Source organism: Leptosomus discolor, chromosome 11, assembly GCF_034619465.1.
Source record: "Leptosomus discolor isolate bLepDis1 chromosome 11, bLepDis1.hap2, whole genome shotgun sequence".
In the NCBI taxonomy this organism is placed as follows: Eukaryota; Metazoa; Chordata; class Aves; order Leptosomiformes; family Leptosomidae; genus Leptosomus; species Leptosomus discolor.
This window is the reverse complement of record NC_141401.1, coordinates 15968204-15992365: the sequence shown is the minus strand read 5'-3', so window position 1 is coordinate 15992365 and position 24162 is coordinate 15968204. Positions and strand designations below refer to the sequence as shown.

At 55.5% G+C, this 24162-nt stretch overlaps 3 protein-coding genes across 3 annotated transcripts; all 3 read right to left on the bottom strand.

Annotated features, from left to right (window-relative positions):
- Window positions 1-933: 933 nt before the first annotated feature.
- Window positions 934-3518, bottom strand: LOC104353063 (zona pellucida sperm-binding protein 3). The gene is made up of 9 exons (XM_086471506.1): window positions 3147-3518; window positions 2559-2677; window positions 2366-2469; window positions 1985-2162; window positions 1785-1905; window positions 1601-1692; window positions 1299-1435; window positions 1133-1222; window positions 934-1058 (listed from the first exon to the last, which is right to left on the bottom strand). Exons 1-9 carry the CDS (start codon window positions 3516-3518, stop codon window positions 934-936), a joined length of 1338 nt encoding a protein of 445 aa, XP_086327632.1.
- Window positions 3519-7451: 3933 nt separating this feature from the next.
- LOC104353062 (zona pellucida sperm-binding protein 3-like) lies at window positions 7452-10887 on the bottom strand. Its single transcript, XM_009959535.2, has 9 exons — window positions 10486-10887; window positions 9500-9618; window positions 9319-9422; window positions 8919-9096; window positions 8702-8822; window positions 8230-8321; window positions 7904-8046; window positions 7649-7738; window positions 7452-7567 (listed from the first exon to the last, which is right to left on the bottom strand). The coding sequence occupies exons 1-9, from the start codon at window positions 10885-10887 to the stop codon at window positions 7452-7454; spliced, it is 1365 nt and encodes a 454-aa protein (XP_009957837.2).
- Window positions 10888-17569: 6682 nt separating this feature from the next.
- Window positions 17570-22356, bottom strand: LOC104353061 (protein PML). Its single transcript, XM_086471330.1, has 4 exons — window positions 22330-22356; window positions 21160-21638; window positions 19599-20176; window positions 17570-18378 (listed from the first exon to the last, which is right to left on the bottom strand). Exons 1-4 carry the CDS (start codon window positions 22354-22356, stop codon window positions 17570-17572), a joined length of 1893 nt encoding a protein of 630 aa, XP_086327456.1.
- Window positions 22357-24162: the final 1806 nt, after the last annotated feature.

The window sequence follows — 24162 nt, the reverse complement described above, 5'->3', positions numbered from 1 at the left end:
GGGCGGCTGCTCCCGGCTCCTCACCGCGCCGCGTCCCGCCGGGCCCCGGCTCCGTGCCCGGGAGGGAGGGAGGGAGGGAGGCAGGGCGGGGGCGGCCCCGCTCCCCGCCGCGGTGCTCCAGGCCGGGCCCCGGGGCCGCGGCACGGTCGCCCCCGGCCTCTCCGGGCGGGGCGGCGGCTCCCGGTGCCCGTCGCCGCGGAGCCCGCGCCTTCCCCGGCCCGGCCCCTTCCGCCCGGCCCCCGCCCCGCGGCTGCCCCGGCCCGGGCCGCCTCCCCGCGGGAGGGCGGGGGCGGGGCTGGGGGCGGAACCGGCGACTCTTCCGCCCCGGGGCTCCCCGGGCTGGGGGCGGGCGGGGCCCGGAGGCGGCGGAGGGAAGGGGAAGGAGCGGAGCGGAGTGACCGGGGCAGCGCCGGGAACCGCCACGACCCTGGGGAAGGGGCGGGCGGGGCTTAAATGGGCGGAGCGAGGGGCGGGGCAGGGGGTGGGCGTGGCCTGGCGAGGGGGCCCCGGAGCTGTCAGTTGCCCCCTTGCAGAAGGGTCCCCCCAAACGCGCCTTCCCGAAGGAGCTGAGGTCCCTCCGTGGCTGAGCCGGAGCTCCCCGCCCCCTGCTCTGCCCCCGGGAGCGGTGGCCGGAGGCCGGAGGCACACAGCTGCGGGGACACAGATAGGGCGAGTGGACTGTCCCCAGTGTCACCCGTGAGCAGGGCAGCTCCCAAAACTCAGCCCCAGGGAGGGCTGAAACCCGGGTGGAGATGTGGGGGACCTCCCCGGGAGCTGGGGGGGCTCCGGCACCCCCACAGCCACATGGTGGGGACAGATGCTCCCTTCTTGGCAGCGCACCCAGCCCAGGCACGTCCCCAGAGTGCCATTGCAGAGGGATCAGCACAGACACGGTTTGTCCTTCCCAAGCTTTATTTGGCTTTTGCCCCACGCTCATGCCGGGGCACGGGCACATCTCCTGCGTCCCATGCTGATGGCCAGCACCATGCCGACCAGCCCCACGCTGGCCACTGCGCAGATCAGCCCTGTCACCACACCAGACACTGCTGTCACCCCACCTGCAAAACCAAGGGGAGCTGTTTGAGCTTGTCACTGGGACCATGCCATGGGGTCACAAGCAGCGGGGACTCACCCTGACCTCCCTCCTGCCGCTCTCCCATGGCACCCGGGTCCCTTGAGAGAAGCACAGGGCCGATGACCACGTCAGCTTCAGCTTCTTTCCCTAGGGAGGAAGGAGTGATGAGGCAGGCTTGACCTGCAACCCCGGGGTGTCCCCTCCATCCCTACAGGGACCTTACCGTTGGCATCGTGGCGGCGGAAGCGGCGGCCAGGCCATTGCTCCAGGGGGCTGAGCCTCCGGGAGAGCGCAGGGGATTCGCAGTTGCCCATCTCGCAGCAGCTGCAGATGTCCCGGGTGCCTTCCACGGGTGCCCACCTGTAGCAGGGTGGGAGCGTCGTCACCAGAATCATCCCCTGCACCCAGGGAACATTCGTGCCCCCTGAGTCTGTGTCCGTGACACATCCCCATCTATGCTGGGACTGCAGGATGCTGGTGGGGACCTGCCCAGATGTGTCCCGTCCCGGTGCGGTGGCTACTCACGTGTTTCTGGCTTTGTTGAAGGAGCAAGCCTTATTCAGGGGGTCCGGGGCTTGGTCCGCTGGGGTCACCTTCAGGTGGCAGGTGATGTAGATCTGTGGGGAGGGCAAGCGAGAGAGGTGGGGACCCACTGGTGGGGGACATCGGCTTGGTTTGGGGCTGGTGGGGGAGGGACATGCAGCCTTACCAGGTTCCTGGTGTCCCCGGCAAACCTGAACACATCGATCTTGAAGCGCAGCATGTCCTCCCGGGGCCGGGGGGTGATGAAGGCAGAGCTGGTGTCGTCCGACCTCCCATCAACCAGGCACCTGCAGTGGGACGGGGCAGGGGTCAGCATCCCGGCGGGTCCCCCCAGTGTGCCACTGCTGGCAGGTCCCCGGGGCTCACCCATTGAAGTCGATGATGGTGTAGTGGGGCGAGGAATCGGTGCCAGGGCTGAGGGTGGCCACGCAGCTGTCCACAAACAACCGCAGCGGCACGTGGCTCTCGGTGCCCACCTCTGCTTGGATGTTGAGGACGTCGCCCAGCTGGAAACCGGTGAAGGGTCTCTCAGCGCTCCAGTCCTCTGGAAGGCAGTGTCGGGGTGACAAAGTGTGGGTGGCTCCAGTGTCCCCAAGCTCCCATGGGACTAGAGCCAAGGCTCAGCCCAAAAGGTGCTTGCCATGGGTGGGTTGGCTTCCCCAGTGGGGTGCTGGGTCCCTGAGCTCCCCCACACCGGGAAAAGGGTGGAAAATCCCCATCTGCAGGTCGCAATGGCTTCCCACCTACCGTTCATGAGGCGCAGGGAGAACACCAGCCTCTCCTCTGCCGACAGCATGGAGCTGAACGGAGCCCAGGTGGGCCGGATGGCGTTACTGCTGACGTTCTCCCTCCTGGGTAAGGACCACCATGCATCAGGATATGGCCCCATGCTGGTCCTTAGGAACCAGGCTGGGGGGTACCGAGGACAGGAAGGCCTTACCTGGGGTAGTGGCACTCGATGGGGATGACGGCAGGGTTGCTGCGGATGATGACGGGATTGCTGGCGGGGCTGGGGTCGTAGTTGAGGAGCGTGCGGTAGATGAGGGAATCCGGGGTGATCTGGGCAGAAAAGCATTGAGAAGCAATTGGAGAGGCCACCCCCACCTCCTACCACCACCAAGCCATGTAGCTGCCCTTTCCCAACTGGGAAATCCAAAGAAAGCGGGGGAAAAGCCAGGGAAAAGGGGTGGAGAAGGAGTCCCACCCTGTTCTCAGCAAGTTAAATTTCCTAATGGGCCAAAACACAAGTGAAATGGGTCTGACATGGGGGGTTTTGTGCCATCAGCATGTCTCCAGCTGAAAGGGCAAACCAGCTTCGGGGAAAAATGCACAGGTTTGGAGGAAACACCTGCTCGTCCTTCCACTAGGATGTTCCTTGATGGTGCTCTGTGTCCAGCACCCGGAGCTCCCCCGGCATCACAGGGGCTGCCCGGTGCCTAGTCCCACAGCCTGGCACTGCTCCAGGATGGGGGGGGATGCCTTGTGGGATCCCAGGACTGGTGGAGGTACCACGGGGAGAAGGTCTTACCTGCACAGTGCTGCCACACTCGTGGAGGCCGGCGGTGAAGATGACGGTGTTGTGGGCAGGGTTCAGCGAGGAATGCTTGCATGCTGCGGGCCCCAGCGTCAGGTCGGCTGCGTTGACCAGGCGACCGGTGCCGAAGAGGTCCCTGTGCACCGTCACCACCAGCTGAGCCTCCTGGCACTGCACCATCACCGGCTGCTGCTGGCTGGAGATGGCTCTAGATTGGGGGTCCTCCACCCAAGACCAGGGGTGGGGGTCTGCCCTTGCCCCTCGTCTCGCTGGGTCACCCCAGGAGAAATCCCAGGGTGGGTAGGCAGCCACCTCGCCCGCTGCCCAGCAGAGAAGAGTGAGGATCAGGCTGCTTTCAGGTCCCATCTCTCCTTCTTCCAGCAAACCTCGGCACAGAGACCCAGGGCTGCTCCTCCAGCCTTTATATCCTCCCCTGGAACAGGAGCCGTCCGCCCCTGTGCTCCCATTTGGGGACCAATGGCACCCAAAGGCCAGCCCTCAGGGGTGCGGGCATGACCGAGTCATTTCCGGGGTGCTGGGACCCCCTGTTCCTGGGCTGCCCAAGGCGAGAGAAAACATCCTCGTCAGCCTCTTTGGGGAAGTTGTTTATAAAACTCAGCAGAAGCCGGAGACGGGGAGACTGGTACAAAGTGACTTGTTTAGGTTATAAGGTGATAAGGGGCTTTTCAAGGCTGCTGGGGAGGTGGCAGGAGCGGGGAGAGCAGGGTCCATGATTACAATCCGGGTGCTTCCCGTCTCCTCTGCAGGGACCATCCTTGCCTGGCGCCATTGACCCCCCTGGGACTTTGGTTTTCCGCTTGGATGCTGATGTGTTGAGGGGGCTGGGAGCCCACATGCTCACAGTTCCAGCCCAACCAAGGGGCTTTACGCGTCCCCCAGCTCCTCAGCGGGGCCGAGACCAGGACGTTCGGTCAGCAGCAGCTGATGGAGAGCTCTCACCACTGACACAAGCATGGCCGTTCTCGGCTGGGGCCAAATAACCCTCATTTCAGCCTTTGCAGTGAGGTCATTAGCTGCAGAGCCTCAACCTTTCTTTTCTATCTCTGCTGCCCTTCCCTAGCTCTTTGGGTTGTGTTTGTTTTGTTGCCTTCAACAAAATGGGCTTGGAGTAGAAGCAACCGGAGGTGAGGGGTTCCACCCATTGCTCCCTTCCCCACGCTGAAGCATCCCAGTTTGCATCCCACCCCCTATGAGCTGGGCATTGTCCAGCTCTCACAGCTGCGAAACAGGGACAGCTGCTTGAAAATAAACCCTATATGTTTTCAAGCCTCATTATTGGAGTTTCTGTCTCTTCTTTCAAGCATCTTTAACTCTTGTTCCCTGCCAGGGCTCTGCACTCTGCAAGCATCCTGTTGGCTCTGCACAAGAGATGCTCTGTTTCATACTCCAAATCCCTCTCTCTTTTTTGGGATGTCCCTGGCAAGCCCTAGGGATAGTAGAAAGCCTCTGATTTGGATGTTTGAGCTGGAGCAGCCGAGCTATTTCTGGGAAAATGAAAAGAAACAGAAAGTTTGGGGGGCAGATGTCGATCAGGCCACTCCTAGAAGAAATCCTGCTGGGTTTGGAGCTGGGACTGGCTTGTGCCTGACTCAACATCCCCAAAACCCACCCGTGCACAGGCCAGAGTAAAACCTTCCTCCTTTCCTCCGGGAGCTGATGCCCCAGCCCTGCTGCTGTAATCGCATCCAGGACTTCTCCTTCATGTTTAGAATACCTTGAGACTGGCACTTGCGTAGAAATGCCAGGGATTCCAGCAGGCTGAGCATCAGGGAGATAACAGCAGCAGCAATCAGTGAATAACTGGCTGCCCCACTCCCCAGGAGAGAGCATCACTGCTGGGACGGGTCCTTGGCTGCAAGGACCGCAGGAGATGCCTGGTCTTACCCCATTGCATCCCAGAGTGCCACATCTCAGGGCCCAGCTCTAGGGTTAGGTTGTGGGTCTCTGGGTACCAGGGCTTGATCCCAGCAGGAGAATAAATCCCTCTGATTGGTCATCTTGTGTTTACACAGCTCAAATTAGCAGAGATAAACACACCCAGCCTCAGGGCAGAGGTGGTGTTTCTCTATGAAAAAGGGAATTTCTGCTCCCAGGTTAGCCCTGGCCAGGGTCAGCTGTCCCATATTTATTCAAGAACAACACTGGCCAAAGACCAGCACAGTTGGGAAAGTGCAGGAGTTTGTTTGGGGTTTTTTTGGGGTTTTTTTGTTTTTTTTGTTTTTTTTAGAGGAAGCAGAGACTAGAAAGCCCCAGGGCAGTAGACAAGCACAAAACCTTGTGTTTTTCCCCCATTGTATAAAGGAGACTTTAAAGCACATCTCATTTTTCTTATAACAGAGTTTAAGTCAAAAATCTCTCATCAGGCAGCAAGGTCACTGCTGCCATTAAGCCTTGCTGGAGCCAGGGCTGCTGCCCAGGCAAGGGGCAGGAGCTGCTGGACTGGGACAGCTGGGACAGATTTGACTGGTATTTGTCTTCCTTCCTGGAGCCAACTGAGGCATTTTGGTAGAATGGCTGCAGTGTAGCTGTGCTGAGTGGCATGGAGAAGGGTTGTCATTCAAAAGGCTCCTCTATGAGAGGTAGTCCCTGCTCAGAGCAGGATGGTCAGGACATTGAACATGCAGAGAAGAAGCTGAGCAAGAAGAAATCAGTTATGTGAAGATTTAACGTGTCAGCAGCCACAACTCATGGCCTGGGAAGTTGAGGCTGGGTAAGAAAGTACTTCTCCAAGGGGGTTGGTGCAGCCCTGGGCCAGGCCCATCTTCACCTACAGACATTGCCAGCCTCAGCAAGGCCGATACATCTGGCATTGGACTGGAGACCTTCTGAGATCACTTCTACCCATGTTTCCATGCCCCCCTCCTCTCCCTTCTGCCCCAAAAGCAGATAGCTCACAGCTCTCAGGCAGCTATTCCCCCTAAAATCTCCTACCTCCCACCTTGCTGCAACCCAAGGACCAAACCCCTCCAGCAAGGGTCAGATTATATGGATGAGGAAAGAAGCCATACTGACAACCCTAACCCAAAGTCACTGCAGGTCCCTCATCCAACCCAGAACTAACCTTTTGATTTTGAGGGAGGGTTAATTTGCTTTTAGATCCATGAGCAGCCGAGGGAAGGGGTGGGACTGGGGTCTAGGTGACCCAAACTCTCAACTCCAGCTTTGTACCAAAGAGATCCCACTGTAAGGTGACATCTATTAAAGGGCGTCCAGCTGAGGGACCCTGGGGTGCTGGATGACACCTAAAGACATGCTAGGTTGTGCAAGACACCAATTTCCTCTGTCCCTCACAACCAAGAGAGCTGCCCAAGCTCCCCCAGAGCATGCTAGGAGGTTGCGGAACTCCTCCTGGGCCCTGCAAAACCAGCTCAAGAAGTTGCCATGCTGCAAGCAAGACCCTGCTCCTTGGAGGTCTCAAGTTTTCCATGAATCCAGCCACCTGACAAACACCACATCCCAAGATGTTCAGTTGGTCCAGTTCCTACTGCTGCCTAAAACGGGAACCTCTCCCAGCTAGTGGGGAGCAACAGGTCTCTGGTTTGGTGCATAGAACATCTTGCCATTACAGCTACTCGCTAATTTCACAGCACTGGGAGGGGAAAAAAAAAAAGCAAGTGTGACTCAGGCATGTCAGAAAGCCCCTTTCTGGAGGGGGTGGGGGGGGTGGGGGAGTGGGAGCAGAAATTCCAGTCCCTGCTCCAAGGACTGTTTATATGTAACAAGCCTTGGCTGAAATGCATAACTATGTGTAAACAGTCCTTGGGGCAGGGACTGGAATTCCTGCCTGCGTCTGTCCCAGGAAGAGCCCAACCCACCGACCCTAGAGTTGAGCTCCCTTCCTCATCCAGCAAAGCTTGATTTCTTTCCCAGAAACAGCTTCAGGCAGGAGGAAAGTGGTCCAAGTTTTATTAAACCCTTAGCTCCCCTTGGCTTATTAAGTTAGGAGTTGCCAGTATGGAGCAGACCCAAGTAGCTCCACAGAAAGGTAAAACATTGAGGCTAAACACAACTCCATGCTTCCACAGACAAGAAAACAGAGCATCTGGTGATTTTTTGTATAGCTCCCAACTAGGTGCTCTGGGAGAAGTTCATGGGGGTGTAAGGCTGTACAAAGCTCTGCTGAGGACAGGGCTTCAGGAGAATGAGATACTCATGTTTGGTTTAGGGAGACAAAGAAGCACAGTTAGTTAGCATGAAGATTTGATTTCTCTGTCTCTCCTTCTCACAGCCCTTCAATTTATTTTTATTGGGTAGACTATAAAAGTTGAAAACAGTGACTTAGACGGGGTTGCTGGGTGTCCGGCAGACAGTTAGAGCTCCCAGCACAGCAAGGATCAGGATGACGAAACCAGCAACTGCAGCCAGCCCCAATACCATCCACAAGTGACCTGTATCTAGGGAGAAGTAAGGAGGGAGTTATGGCCAGAGTCAGGACCTGCTGCACAAACCATCCCCCTTCTCTGGGTTTGCCCCACCTTGTGAAGGCATCCTCCTAACTGGGCGGTCCTGCCAGCTGTGGATGAAGAGAGGTCCAACCACAACATCTGCTTCTTTCACCAAGGGATCTGAAAGGGACCACCTTTGAGTACTCAAACTCATTTGAACATCTAGCTCTCCCAAGTCTTGGATTAGCACTGAGGAGCCAACAGGTAGTGAGGCAGCTCCAGCCACCCAGCTCTGAGCAAGTTACCACAATGGTGACAAAGACCAAGCAGCACATTGAGACATACCAAGCTGGGAGGGCAGTTCTCTCCGGGCACGTCCTCCTTGCCATCGAGAAGGAGCATGGAGCCTCCTGGAGTGCCTGGCCAAGCCGCAGCTCCTCATCTCACAGCAGGAGCAGACATCCCAGGTGCCTTCTACAGGAGCCCAGCTAAAAGAAAGCCTGATGACCAGCCCATCCTATGATAGGAATTCCTCACATGCTTTGAGGTCTCCTAGGAGAGACCAAAACCCTCCTGCCCAGATGGCCAACCCCACCTTCTTGGAAGATGGCACACTAGATGAGAAGCCCAAGCGCTTTACCCTTGGGCAAGCTGCTGTTCCAGCTACTCACAGGTTGCTGGCTTTGTTGAAGGAGCAAGCCTTGTTCAGAGGGTCAGGAGCCTGGTCAGCCAGGGAGACCTTCAAGTGGCAGGTGATGTATATCTGGGGAGGCCAGGCAGAGCAGAAGGGTTAGGCTGGCATTTGCCTTTATGGCATTCCCATACACCATGAAGCTGGTCTCCAATGGGACCACCAACTCCCCAGGGCAGCTCAAACCCTCTGCTTCCTTCAAGCCACTTAAGGATTCAGGCTTTGAAGCCCGTCAGAAGGGTTTGTCTTGACTAGTATCAGAACTGGTCTCCAAGGAAAATCCTTGGCTGAGAGGGTGATGAACCAGTAGTAATACAGGGTGGCCTGATTCATATGTTGCTATGAGGCGGTTTCCTTGGGAATGTAGTTCTAGACAAAAAGCACATTAACTTTCTTAAAGGAGTGAGGCCCTGCCTAGACAAGGGAGTTCACTTGCTTTAGGAAGGATTTACCAGATTGCTGGAGTCTCCTGCAAACTTGAATGCATCAACTGTGAACTGAAGCACATCTTGCCTGGGTCTTGGGGATATAAAAGTTGAGGTGGCATCTTCCAGTTGCCCATCCACCAGGCACCTAGACACAAAATTGAGGGCCAGAAAGATCCCACTGTCAGAGATATCTATAACCCGCAGAAAGGTGTCTCTGAATAAGGGAACAGCTGGCTCTTACCCACTGAAGTCAATGAAAGCATACTGGGGAGAAGAGCTCCTATCTGGGGTCGGGGTGGCCACACAGGTGTCCACAAAAAGCCTCAGAGGTGCATGGTTTTCTGTGTTGACACCAGCTTGGAAATGGAGGACATCTCCCAGTTGAAATATAGTGGAGACTCTCTCAGCAGTCCAGTCATCTGGAAGAAGACATCACCAGGCACTCATGAATGGGAAGCCAGCTTGTGCTTCACTGCTTCCACCCAAGGAAACCCCAACAAGCACAAGGTACTCACCAAAACCATACCAAAGCCCAGCTGCTCCAGGAGCACTGGGTGATACCAGCACCAGCTGTGCCATCTATCAGAAACATGTCCACCTCAGAGGCCAGCCCTGAGAGAAGACCCTCACCCAAAACCTACCATTCATGAGGCGCAGGGAGAAAGGCAGCTTCTCCTCAGAGGACAGGGTGGAGTGGAAGGGCACCCACGTGGGCTTGACACCATTGCTGCTCACATTGTCCCTCCTGAGGAAGAGATGCCTGTAGTTAAATTCTCTGTGGCAGCAGAAGGGCTTGCTTGGCCCTCATCTGCATTGGCTCACCTTGGGTAGTGGCACTCAATAGGAACCACAGCAGGGTTGGTGCGGATGATAACAGGGTTGCCAGCAGGAATCGGCTTGTAATTTAAGCTGGTGCTGTAGACTAGAGTATCAGAGGTCACCTGGGGAAAAGACAAGACACATTATCCCATCATTAAGAGCCTGTTCCTTGTCCACACACACAGAGCAGCACACTGAAGCCTCTAGACTCAGTGCTGAGATGTTTCTTCTCATAGCATTTGTGGTGGAGGCAGGTGAGTGTCACTCATCCTGCTGCAGGGATGCTCTGGGCTGAGAAGCTGCTCCAGCCTGTCCCAGGACACCCTCTGGTCAGAAGTGGAGCTGGATGCAGAGGTGCTTAAGCTGATCCTTACTTTTTTCTTCTAGTTGCCATACCCCAGAACAACAGACAGGAAAGTCTGTCCCCCAGAATATCAGAGGGTGACTTCTTCTCAGTGGCATTTAATGAAGATATCTGCTGGATGGAACGTGGGGGACACCTGCTTACCCTCACAGTCACAAGCCTCTCCCAGGGGAAAGAAACCAAAATTAAGTTTCCTGTGGAGTAGCTTCATGCTACACTCAAGCAGCAGTAGGTAGCACTCAGATGCCTCCTGAGGCAAGCATCCACTGCTGCAGTGGCTCCCAGCACCAGGTCATCTGGGCTCCACCCTGAAGGTGGCAGCAACAGCGTAAGTAGTCCTGGAAGACTTAGATACCTCTGTAGTCATCAGAAAAAAACAGTTTCCCTGCCTCTCGTGTGCCCTTCCCTGCTCACACAACACTAGAACTAGCCCCAGACAGGACAGCACAGCTTCTGCTGACCTTGAAAAGCAGACTGAGATATTCAGCCTCTAGGAAAGGCTTTTGAGCACTTCCTTGAGCCCAGGTACACCACAATCTCTTGCCAGTCTTGGCATCCCAAGGCACTGAGGTGCAAGCCAAGAGGCAGACCCACACCCTAGGCCTCCAGCCCCCCACAGCCTTACCCTGAGGGTGCTGCCACACTCATGCAGTCCAGCCACGAAGGTCACCATAGTCTCAGCAGCACTCCAGACTGCAGGCAGGCAGGCAGCCGAGCCCAGGGTCAGCTCCGCAGCCCTAACCAGGCGCCCCGTGCCAAAGAGGTCCCTGTGCACCGTGACCACCACCTGTGCCTCCTGGCACTGCACGGCCACAGGGTGTAGTGGGGCAGCAGCCTGCAGCTGGGAGACATCCACCCATGCCCAGGGAGAGGGCTGGGAGAAGGCACGGGGTTGCCCCAAGGAAAGATCCCCTCCATACCTCCATAGTTCTGCCTCACCTCTAATGAAGCCCCAGGGGTTGTATGCAACCACCTCCCCAAAAACCCAGCAGAAAAGCACAAACCCCAGGCTGCTTGCAAACCTCATCCTGCCTACCAGGGTCCAGCACAAGGAGTAGCTCCTCCCAGGGACCATTTATAGGCCACATCTCCCACCCCAGGTGATGCTCGCCGTACCTTCCATAAGGGCTATTGGCAACAGCTGAGAGCACCCAGTTCCCTGGGGAGCCCATCTGGTGGGCTCTAACGAGCTAATGATGTGCTGGATTGGGTCCCTTGCCCACAGGAGAGATGTCGAGTTTGCTGTGCAGCCAACTGTAGTTTTTTACTGGGTTTTGGTACTGTAAGATCCACAGAGATGTGTCTCACCTCCAGACCAGATGTCCCACCTCCAGATCGTGGGGCTCTGCTGCAGCAGTGTCGCTAGGGAATGACATGGAGGGTGACACTTTCCCAAGGCAAACCCACCCTTCAGGTGCCCACATTTGTCCCTGTCCCTAGCTGCTTTAAACTGGTGATAATCCTTTTGGAGCCACTCACGTCAAGGGCAATTGGAGATTTCTTCGGGACGTGAGGGACTCACGGCTGGCTCTTCACTGCTGAGCAAAAGTTGATTTTTTGGAGGAAGAAGGGGAAATTTAAGCTTGAATCTAGTGGAAGATTAAAGGAAAAGGGGGATCGTGGAGGAGATCCCCATCGGTTTCCCTGAACCACATTCCTGCTCCTGCAGGACCAGACTCCACACGGTGGCGTCCGCACCGGCACGGCCACCCATGTTTCCTTGGGTTTCCTGGAATTTTACCAAAAGGGAGGAAAATGCTTGTGCACACGTAGCTGTTTAACCATTTCTTGAACGGACTTGCTCCCTGGAGCCACAGGCTTCCTGAGCAGGACTGGTGTTGAAGTGAGTGGTAGTAAAATAACGAATAGAATAATCCTTATGAGGAATAGTATTAGAGCTACTAGTTATCAGAAATAATGATTATTTCTAATAGTTATTAGAAGTATTAGACATGGAGCAAAATGGTTCCCACGGTGTCTGGGCAGTCCATCCCTTCCTGGGATGATTCAGCAGCAGGACGTCACCTGTGTTGTCCCCAGAGGGAGGGGATCTGGGCAGGCTGACCCAGCTAAATCACCCTGCAAGCTTCCTCATGCCTGGTTAGAGGCTGTAAATCAGGAAGAAAAACTGTGTATTGAAGTGACACCGGGAGGAGCACGGATTTGGACAGGAGTCCTTGTATGGGGTTTTAGGGATAAGGATGTTTGCTTTGCCCCTGCCCCTGCCTCTGGGTGAATGTTAGTGTGCTCATTGCTTTGCCTGCACATGCAGGTGAGGACCAGGTGAGATGCCCACAAGTTTCAGGTGATATCTGTGGCTGGTTTGGCATGATCCAAACTGGACAGCTGCCAGTAAGACAGCTATGCACCATCTAAAGGGAAATGGCTTAGGTTGTTCCCATGGGGAGCAGGCTGACAGGCTTTCTCAGCACCTCCCTGAGCAAACAGGACCTCTTGGTGCTCTTTCGCTTGTCTTCAGGCCAAGTTATCTTGGGGATAGCCGCACATCTCACGTATGTGGATCATCCTGTGCTCATTGTGCTTATACCAGCTGTGTCATGGGCTCAAGGGGCCATCACACGGCAAAGTACCCGCCACCCTGCACAGCTGCCTTTTTGAGGCGGGTATTGTGCGAACAGCGAGCAAAGGGAAATAATTTGGAAAGTGCAACAAATTAGGAAAATTATTTGTTTTTTCTGCTTTACTCCCCAAAAAACCCAGACCAGAAATGGTTCAAAAGATTCCTCCCAAGAGATGGCTTGATCCATCCAGGAGGGAAATGAAGGCACGGCATAGCTACAGGGTATCAGATCAGAGCCAGGACATCTCCCAGCCAAGCTAGTGTCCTCACCTCTTCACCTTAGCACAAGTTCAGATGAGAAAGGACAGCAAGAGACTGTCATACCCCAGAGACAGATTCATCACCCCAGGCAGGAGCAGGCAGGAAATATTGAAGGCAAAACTACTGATGTGAGCCAGGATTTGGCTCCAGGACTCATTCCCCATGGGTGAGAGGGCACCAGCATCTTTCAACAATTTTCCTTGCTCTTTATGGCTCTTGGGAAATTGCTGCCTGCTGGGTCTTCTGGTTTTCAGGTGACTGCTCCTGGCGCTGGAAGTAGACCTTGATTTTCTTCAGGCTTCGGACTTTCTTTTTGGAGCGGTGCTGGTGGGCGTTGATGAGACGGCACACTTCCTGGAGCCCTTTCTCAGGGTTGTGCTGGTAGCAGGACCAGAGCTCAGAGAGGCCAATGTTGTGCAGAGCCAGTGTTTGGGCTGATGGCTGGTGAGGAGCTTCTCGTCCAGCAAGGGCTGGAGGGAGATGAAGGACTCCAGGCTGGCTTGACTGAGGATCAGCCTGCGTTTCTTCACCAGGTTGACATCCAGCACCTCGCACAGATACTTCATGATGCTGTCATTCTCCATGGTGCTGCTGTCACTGAAGTGCCACCAAAGGTAAGTGCTGGCCAAGTTCTTCAGCTTGTAGTTATCCGTCTTGGGGATCTCCTCCTTAATCAGGGGCAAAATGTCCAGGAAACCATACACAACAGAGCTGAACTCTTCGTTCTTGTTCATGACTGTCAATGCTTTCAAGAGAGTGGGAAAGGAGAGTGACCAGAGACCAAAGCCACCCAGGATGGGCCTGTGGACAGTGTTGAGGTGGCACAGCAGATTCCTCAGACCGATCTCACAAACAGTATTTTTGGCCATCAAGCTGGACAAATATTTCACTGGCTGAATCAGGACTGGGAATATTTTCTCTCCATCTACCACCGTCATCTGAATGCTTTCATTTTCTAGAGAAAAGGAAGGGAAAGGGAAAGAGGATTGGAGAGGGAAGAAAGGCAGAATTAGCCTCTTATTCAGTAGGAAAATAAAACATTGATTGAGTTGCTCAGCCTTTAACAGCCTTCACCATTGATAGCAGCTGGGGGACTGATCCTCCATTTCACCTATCTCCACCATTCAGTCACACCCTCAACGTCCAGCTTCTCCAACGTTCCTTCAGGAGTGTCCTTTCCATCAACACTAACACCTCCTGCAGTAGGATCATTGTGCCCACCAGGAACAGGAGGGCTTTTACAGCTTTTTGAGGGCGAATTAAGGAGAGGGGCTTGAAAAGTAAAATCCACCTCACCCAAGAAAGATTGGCCCATGGGAAGGAGAAGCAGGGGAGCCCATGTTGACAGAATGGTGCAAGGGCTGGTTAACTGGCTGAGCAATCTCAGAGAAATCTCCCCATGGCCCTATGGGCTCCATGTTCCTCCAGATGCCCTGAAACTCAAAGGCAAGGCCTCTTGGGAGCTCAGGATATTGTCCTCTCCCTTACACAGCCAATACCATCGTGGATATTCCTGAACTTCCCCCCCTAAAACCAAAAAGAGACACTGAGCTGGTTGCAACATGGGACGTCCCCACTTAGGATCTTACTCAAAATCCTCATGTCAAAGAAGACAAGGGATCCTTGTCTTGAGTCCATTGTGTTCTGGCTGCTGATGGGAAAGCTGATGCTCTCATCGAGGATGTTGCTGAGATCATCTAGCAGACTGGAGTCCTGGAAGAGCACACAATTTCCTTTAAATAAACATCACAGGAAGAACCAGGGCAGCAGCTCTGGGCACTCATGTGTCCTGAAGGCCACCAAAGCTCAGGGATCTACTCAAACTGCCTGCTAGAGAACTTAGGGTGTAATAAGCCCCGCTGGTTGGTCATGAAGACTTGCCTCCTCTGGCACCACAAAACAAAGTAACATGCATACTCCATGCATGTCCACATGGGATGGCTTGCTTGGACCCTTCCTGACTGGCTTTCTGCTCAAAAGTCACAGAAAAGTTGGGCTACCCAACATCTCCCCTCTGGCTGTGAGCCAAGGGCCTAAGCCAGCAAAGAGCAGGCAGGGAAGGGAAGCTGCCCATTTCTAAAATCTCTTCTGAAGAGCTGGTCACCAGCTTTTGGTGGTGCAGACTGTCATGGAAAATGATCGGTTCTGCAAATTAACAAAAAAACCACCATCCATCCATAGCCTCAAAGAGGAGGCGAGGTTTGGGACTGCATCTTCTTGCTGGTCTTCATTTTGGAGGCTTACCACCTTGGTGTCACCAAGATGGTATCTACCAAAGTCTCCAAGCTGCCAGGCAGATGTGTTCCCCCAGAAGTGGAGGAGAGCTAGAGGGGATTTATTTTGGCACTCAGGAAGGATTTCACAAGTTCCTTGCCAGGCTCTAAGGGGGGTTATGGGGTGGTCCTGAAGGCCTAGAAGCACCAAGTGGTCCAGTCTTCATGGCTCAAACACTGAGCAATGCAGGGCCACGCACTGAAAGCCCTTTAGCTGCACTCACCATTGACACCTCATCAGAGCTGTCCTCCTCAAAGCTATCCAACTTGAGAATATCGCTATCAGCCAAGGTAGGAAAGACGTGTCACCTTTTGGATGCAGGGCTGTCCACCCCTGCAGTGAATGCCAGGGCTGATGGCCCCCTGATTGGCATCACCAACCATGCCAAGAGGTGGCCCTGGACAGCCAGCAAGGTGGGTGGGGAGCAAGCAGGGAGCAACCCTGCGCTCAGGGTCCACCTGAAAAAGGACTGATTCCCCCTCAAGCCACAGATACAGAGTACACGCTAGGCAAGATCCTGTGGGGGAGAGAGGACCAAAATGCAGTGTCACGTAGCCTAAGAGTGTGCAAGCAGTTGAAGGAACAAAGTCTGGTTCTTGATCAGTCTCCACCAAGTATCTTGTTTTTAAACAGGGTAGTGTGCTGGGACATAACTATCCTCCTGGGAGGTCTATGGAGATGCTGCAAACCACCCTGCCTCAATACTCACATCCCATAAAGTCTACCCATGGCTTCACTGCTCTGGACACCACTTACCTGAGTCATGCAGCCCACCGTTGCCATCTGGCATGTCTTCCAGCAGGATGTCCTCCTTGGCAAGAGTCATGGGAGACAGCAAATGGCTGGTCCCAGGCTGGTCCGAGCAGCTTGGCTGCTGAGGCACGGTCTGGTTCCATCCATCGTCATTGTCTTCAATCTTCATCACCTTTACTGGTGACCGGGACAGACACATTTTGGACTTTTTTCCTCTTTGCAGAGTTGGAGGTGGAGATCTAAACGTACAAAGAGGAGCCCAGTGAGAGAGGCCCTGCGTGGCCAGGAATGGAGATGTCCTTTGCTACTGGAGCACAGCTGAACAAGCTTGACCATACAGGTTTGTCCCTGCCCAAAGAAAGTGCTCTGCTTGCCCAGATGGTCTCTGCTGCTCTGGGGTCACCCAGCACCATGTCTTCATTTCTGGCATGAAGGCCCGGGATCTCCCAGGCTATGGCCTCTCCAACTGCTCTGGTCAAGGTCCCCTCTCTGCCTGACAGGGGTCAGGAAAACTTTCCTCTTCGCTTAACGGCTGCAAAGAAGAATACGGGGACCTCCCCTTCCCGAGCTGGGGGAAATAAATCATCTTTATCTTCTTGCTTCAGCCCTGAGGCTCCCAGGCTCCACAGGGCTTGTAGCAGGGCTAAGCCCTTCTGATCTGGGGACATGCTCTGCAGGAGGGCAGCCTGGGGGTCCCCAGCCCTGGTCCTGTGATGGCTGTTTTGTCCCAGACAAGGGCAGACAGGTCTGATGCTAGACAAGTCCTTCATGCACTATCGGACTGGAAACCAGAAGAAAGCTTGCCTTCAACATTGTTGAAGGCCATTTCTACTTGAGTGGGGCCCTGCCCTTCTTCTGGGAGATGTGTTTGAGGGCCCCAAATCCATCACAACCAGTCACAGCACCTCTCCCCCACCAGCCCTTGGTATAAGCAGGGCAGGGCGTAGTGCAGGCAGGAAATGACTTGCAACCTACCATGCCTACGAGAGCTCTTTACGGTGCATGCAGCGGCATGTCTCACGCTGAGATGTTTAAACTTTAGCCAGAAAGGTGCCTTCAAGGGACAAAGTCTGCCCCGGCTCTGCAGCTCTATGCTCAGCCAGCTTGGCTGATCTCCTCTTTCAAAAGAGAACTTTGAAAGCAGCAACCAAATGCTCGAGCTCAAACAATCTTGCAAGGGCTGGGGGTAGCCCCAGATTCCTGCCAGGTAACCCCATGAGGCAAAAATCCCAAAGCAATGCCCATTCTCACCTGGTGGGAGTCTTCCATGGCTGGAGCTGGGGTGGCTTCTGAAAGAAGAAAAACACAGCAAGCTGAGAGGAGGATGAGCAATGCTGGGGATGTCTGACAGCAGCAAGAAAAGACACTGCAGAAGGTGGCTCTGGGGCCATCTTCTTGGAGGGTCACCTCTTGGAGTTGCTACTGAGACCGAAATCCAGCAGTGAGCTTGCAGGCTGGGTGGAGAAGTGTCCATTCTGCCCAGCCACCTGCCAGCTCATTCACCCATCCTTGCACTAAAGCCTTTCCTCCAGCTCTCCTCTCCTGCCCTCCCACCCATCCCAGACCCATAAGCCAGGAGGTCACATGTGCTGGGAAGGAAAGAAAAAAGAAAATTAGTAGTAGCATGCTGTTCCCAAGCAAGTTACTGCCATGCAATGGTGGGGCTCATTTGCAGGGGAGATGCTGCCTTCCCAAACCCAGTAAAAGAACAATGCACCATTTAATCCAGGACAATTTATTGCCATAGCAAGGTGAGATGAAGAGCCTGCTCTCTGCAGGGACCTTTAAAGGGTTTTCCAAGCAGCCGCAGTCCATGGCAAATGTTCTGGTTTGCAGACCCTCACTTCTTCCTCCGCTTCTGAAGTCTGGTGCTGGGCTTCCCACCTTTCTTGGTCTTGGTGGGATCCCTTGATTTGGGGCATTCCCCCTTGGAGGCCAGGCTGGAGGGCTCTGAGCATGCTGGGCTGGCAGGGGCAGTGGCAGGAGGAGGTCTGCTGGGGGAAGGGGCTGTGGCAGCTGCTGGGACAAGTGGTTCACGATTCTGTGGGGTGCTGGGCGGGAATAACTCCAGCACATGGGAGGGCAGTGATAGCCAGTCCACGTCTGTGGCAGGGAGGTCCCGTGGGATGGCCACAGGCTGCAGCAAGGGTCCCACAGCAGAGGCAATGGTGGCCAGGGAGCGGGACATGGCCTGGATCTCCTGGGTCACGGACACCAGGTGCCTGTTTGCCCTGCGCTGAGCTTGCAGGAGGTGATTGCCAGTCTTCAGGAGCTTGTCTGCCTGCTGCACATTGGACCTGGCCCAGACACCAAAGTCTTCCTGCAGGGAGGCCAGAGTGTCCTGGATGCTCCTGTGAAGAGGCACAGTGTCTCCATGGGCTGACTCTGAGTCTTCCTCTGCTTCTTCAACCCTCTGCCTCAGACAGGCTGGAGGTGTGGGTTGGGTGGGGGATATATTCCCTTGCTGGTCTGGACACCTGTGTCCTCTGCCACCAGAGGGGTCCGACACGGGGGCACAGGGCTGGTAGTGGGCAGGCAGTCCTGCAGGGAGACTTCCATGCGGTTGGCAATGCTCCCCGGGAGGCTCAAGGTCAAGGATCAGGGTGGTCTTCTCTTCAGACAGGAAGTCATGCTCAGGAGCGGAGGTACCTGTTGCAGGGAGGGGAGTTGAGGGGAGTAGGAGGGGAGAATCAGGGCTTGGATGGTCCACCCAGCCTGCCTCTGTGGGGTGGAGAGGGGAGATCAAGGGACACTGCCTACCATGTGATGGAGGTGGAAGGAGTGGGGTGGGAGGCAGCTTGTCCACAGGAAACCCCAAGCTCCATCCAGGACATCACCCCTGGGCTCTTCTATGGACTTTCCATAGCCCATGAGCTTGCCCTTGAGAGCTCAGTGCTGGACACCCACAGAGGTCCAAGGAGGACACTGGTCATAGCCCAGGTCTGAAGACAGCAGCAGGGGGATGGAGCAGAAGACCCCACAAAGTATCTTCCTCCCATTGCTTTTTTCCCCCCCATTTTCTGGAAGAATGCCACCACTTTCTGACCAAACCTGGATCCTCCAGCACACCATCCCTGCACACACCACAGAAGCCAAGGCTGTCACCACCCCCAAACCACCAGCATCTAAGCCACAGCTCTGCTGCCAAAGAGCTGGGGGAAGACCTGGGAAAACCCAGCAGTGGTTGTGGACCTCTTGCCACCCCTGTCGCGGAGTGCCCTCTGGGAATATTTCACCTTCCCGGTTGGATATGCCATCCCAAGGTGGTAATCAACAACCCCAAAGGGGAACTGCCCCAGATGGTTGTGGACAAAGGTTGAGCAAAGACAAGCTGGCTGGAGATCTGAGGAGCAGAAGTGGTCAGGTGATGGCAGGACATTAAGGGCTGGAGGATGATTATGACCCCCAAGGGACCTGGACATTTCACCAGCACAAACATTTCTCACAGGGGATGCAGAGTGGATCCAACCATTCCATCTGCTTCCTCCTTGCCAACAGCAGCCTCTGTGAGCCCCCTCCATGCACACCATCTCCAGGTGCCACTCGCCTCCCTTGTCCTTCAGCCCATGGCATGGCTTCATTCCAAGCAATTCACCATGTTCCCTCCCAACACGATTGCATTTGGGGGACCACAAAGGCAAGAGACGAGCATTGCTTTGGAAGAGAGGGATGCAATAACTGCATCTCATACTTGGGGGAGGTTGGAGTGTGCCCACTGCATGAGCAAAGGCTGGCGGCACAGGTCTATCAAGTCACCATGTGGAAGGAGACTTGAAACCCATGGAGAATATGGTCTAATGAGGGATTATAACCTTCCACTCTGCTTTTGGTCCCCCCTCCCCAGCCCACCTGGCCAAGTGCCTCCTCACCTGGGTGCCCCATGACACGCTCCACCAGCGCCTGCAGCCTAGCTCTGCACTCAGCAAAGTTCCCAGGCTGCGCTTGGTCGCTGGCCACCAGCAGCTGCAGCTGCTGCAGCTGCTCCAGCGAGTTCTTGATGAAGGGCTGCATGTCCATCACCTCCCGCTCTGTGGCGTAGAGCCTCATCTTCTCCACCAGCCGCTCGCTTGCCTCCATCCGCCGCAGCACTCCCGCCACGCGCTGCAGCTCCCTTGCCAGCTCCTGCTGGCCCTGCTTCTGCTGCACTTCCACCAGCCCCAGCAGCTCCTCTTCCTCCTGCCGGATCAGCCTCACCAGCTGCTCCACGTGCTGCCGGATCAGCTCCCGCATCTCCCGCTCTGCCTCCTCCAGCCTGGTGGCTTCACCCTCCAGTGCTGCATAAGTGGCCTCAAAGCCACTTCTCTTCTGCTTCAGCTCCTGGCTCATAGTGCCCAGTTCCTCCTGCCTGCGCTGGGTCTCGCTGCGGATGTCGCAGAAGGGCGCATGCTGGCTGTCCAGCAGCATGCACAAGCAGCACAGCGCCTTCTCGCACTTCTTGCAGTAGAAGCTGCGAGGCCAAATACAAGCAGAGCGGTAACTTAGACCATGCATTTTTGCAATTCATTTGTTTATCAAATTGCAAATTCGTTCATTTGTTGAATTTAAGTTACCATCATGTTTCAGCCAGGCATTTGGTTTTATACTCTCTGAATTTCAAAACAATATGCTGGTTCACTGTCTCCACAGGGTTTCTGCTCCTCTGCTGGGCTGGCTAAAGTCACTATGGTGACTGTGCAAGTGTTATGGTAGATATTCTTCTACACACCACAAGGGCAGTGAAGAAATGAGCTTGCTGCCCTTCCATGAGTGCTTATTTGGGTTATGTATAAGAATATAAGACCAAAGAGTATCTTATCTCCATAAGATACCTAAGGCAAGAATACAAGAGGTGGGGAGTGGAGATCATCATCCATCCCTCATATGAGTCCTGGTAGCCTCAGCAAGTGGTGGGCTCAGGACATGCTGAGGCAGGGGTTGCATCTGGGCCATTGTGGCTAGCTTCAGTGCTGGCCTCTATGGATGCTCCAAGCCCTTCCCCTCTCTCTTGGACTTTTCCCTGAGAGCATTTAAACCTTGTCCTGCATTGCACCCATGCTGTTTCCCAAATCATCTCCAAGCTGATCTAGCACCATCAGCAAAACACACCCTTCTTTGCTGTCCATCACAGCAGCTGAAGCAACGGGCCTTCTTCTCGTAGAGCTCCATCAACTTCACCCTCCTTACCCTAGCAAGAAGCACCCCACATGCTCCCCTCCACCTGTCTACCCTGCCCACACTCTCCCATCATCAACTTGAACCTGGCTTCATCCAAACCCATCCCTCCATGCCTAGAGCTCACCAGTCACTACTTCCCACCCATCTTCTCCATGACATGGTGGCAATCAGGACAGCAGAGGGACAGGGACACCCTGCTCAGTCCCATCATGGACTATCACAAAAAGATTTGTGACAAAAACCCACCCAGATGGGGACAGACCTCCTTAGACGTACCTTACAGTTTGGCTCTCATGTGCCGGGTTGAAGCAGGACAAGTTACCAGTCTTCCTGATGCTCTCAAGGAAGTCTTTAGCAGACCCTGCCCTGATGTCCGTCACCCTCTTAGTTTCATGGCTCTCCCTCTTCAGGTAGCGCTGGTGGGCCTCGAAGCACTTGGTGCAGAGGAACTCCTTGCATTCAGAGCACCAGAACTCACCTGCTTTCTTGCAATTGTCGCAGACCAAGTCAACTCCGTCGACAATCTTCTTGTAGACCTTGAGTGTGGCCTGTAGGCTGGTGAAGAGCAGGTTGTCTATGTCGGTGATGCCACCGGACTGCCAGATGGCCATCCGGCACAGGGGGCACTGGCCAATGGACCTGTTAATGTTCAGGCAACTGAGGCACAAGGTGTGGAGACAGGTGAGGAGCTTGAGGTCGGGCGATTCCTGCTGGCAGCCCTCACAAAGGATGAACTGGAAGTCATCTTCTAGGAGCTTGGGCAGGGAGGGAGAGAGGAAGAGGAATGAGCACTAGGGTGTGTTTTTAAGAGCTTCTGAAACCCCATCTTGGGGGAAGGTGACCTGCAAACCCTACTTGGAGCAACCAGTGAGCAACCACTTCCCACCAGTGATGCCCAGGCCCTGTAAGCAGTCTGGAGATGGCCGCACTGCGGTATGGTTGGATGGACAGGGCCCTGCTGAATGGTTCCTCTCTCTCTAGCAAAGAGGAAACAGGATGGTCCCCCTGGCTATGGGGCTGGGGGGGCTGCAGAGGGGCAGCGTGGAGGACAAGGAACAGAGGGAGCATCCAAGAACGCCTGGGTGACACCCTGGCAGGGTGAGGATGACCCTCCCAGCCATTCCCTTCCCCACCTCCCTCGCTCAGCCCATCCCTCTGGCCTCCTGCCTCCCTTCTTCCCGTACCGGTGCCTTCCTTCACTGGGCTGGCTGGGGTCCAGCCCTACCCTCCCTGCCACCCACCAAACCGGGGAGGGGGGGAACACCCCAAAACTCTTATCCCCATCGCCCCCCCCCCCCCCCCTCCCTCCAGCCCACGCCGCAGAGCCGGGGACTTTGGTGGCCTGGACCAACCCCCCCCCCCCCTCCCCGAGCCCCCCTGCACCGCCGGAGCGCACCGCCCGCCCCCCCCCCCCCCCCCGCCGCCCCCGGACCGGCCGGAGCTCACCCGGGGGCCGCAGCCGGAGCTGGCCATGGCGGGGCGGGCAGGGCCGGGAGACCGACACACCCCCCCCCCCCCCCTGCCCGCGCTGCCTGCACTTTCGGTTTCTTCTGCGCTGCGGATAACTCCTCCTCCGTGTCGGGGCGCGGCGGGGGTGGCGGTTCTCAGAGCCCGCTCCCAGCCCTGGTTACCCCACCCCGAAAAAAGCTTCACAGCCGGCTCAGCCCTTCCCGGCCATCCAGGAGGGAAGAAACGCGGAGGGGACCCCAAGACTCCCCCCCAAAAAACCCCAAAATGTATTTCAGGGCCCCAGTGCCCTGCCCCGCTCCGGAGGAGGCAGTGCCAAAGGGGGCTCGGCTTGTGCGACCACCCTATCCCTCTGCACCCCGTGGCTGTGAGGTGGCTCAGGGACTGTCCCCCAGCTCCTTGGAGATGATTTCCACATCCCTCTTGGTCCTGGGGGGGGGGGGGGGGGGGGGCTGTATCCTGACTCTGCTTTGCCCCTTCCTGCAAGGCATTGGTACCCCCCCCAGCTGTCTCACCAGGGGAACCACCATGATAGGGGGACCACCACAAAAGGGGGACCCCCAGGAGCACTTGGGGTTCACCTAGACTGGCATCCCCAAAGGGAGAGGGCATGGTGGGACACAACTGTCACCTCCCCTCGAGGCTGTAGGATCTTCAAAGTTTGGCCCAGGCTGATGCCACCCAGACCCAGGCTTTGAAGAAGATATTTAGCGGGTGGTTTGGCCTGATTGCACCTGCCAACCATTTCAATTAGAAACATTTCTAATTTTGGAAACATTTCAATTCTCATGCCCTCTCCCTGACAAGCAGCCCTTTGCAGGAACAGGTCAGGCCGGGAAGACCGGTCAGGCTTCTCCCACTGGTCCAGCAAAAGATCCTGGGGACAGGTAAAGCTGCCTGGAACTCCAGGACATTTTAACCCCTGGGGTGTTGTTGGGGAGCTAAGCATCCCTGGAAAGGCCATGCCACATCCTGACAACTCTTCCTCACCGTGGCAGGACTTCATGTATTCATCATGATCATATGGTGAGATGGAGTCACACCATGCAGCCTCCTTGACTGGCAGAACTCCCACACCATGGCTAGCACATGGCCTCTTTATGCAGCACCCTGGCATCCCTTGGGGAAACTGAGGCACTGAGGGGTGAAGCCCCATCTGCCTGCAGAAGTCATTGGCCCATCGCTGCCCAAGTGCAAGGCTGCAGACCAGGTTTATTGTCCATCGAGTGTTGATAGAAAGGAAGCTTACAAAATAAATAAATAAATATCTGTATATACCTATATACAGTCCACACGCCCCCGCGGACAGATCTCACAGCACGCATGCAAAAGCACTTTGAAGCACAAATTAGCGCAATCACTTTTTACAAAGCGCTGTGTCGAGAAGGCTCACGCACTTCCAGGCAGGTCATTCCCTAAATCGCCACCTCTGCTCCTCACCCATAAATGCCAGTATCCTATTAGCAGTGCTATGCTGGACCCCAACTCCAGCCTGCTGGTGGCATCCCAGCCTGGTCCAGCCAGCCCTTGTGCCCCGCTTCGGCTGCCCACCCCACGACTACTGTCCTTGGCCACGGTGTCCTCAAGCTCTTCTCTACCCACTCTGCTCAGCTCATGCCCCTTCCAGTCTGAGATGCCCAGCCATGCAGCTCTTTGTGGGGGCACCAGGTCATCCATCTGTGCCCCGGTGGCATACTGTCCAAGGGACCTGGAAGCAAACTGGCACATGCTTGGGGTGCCAACTGGTTCCCATCCCATGATGTTGTAGGCAAAGGCTGGGCAGGGAAGGTAAAGCCAAGGACAAGGACAGGC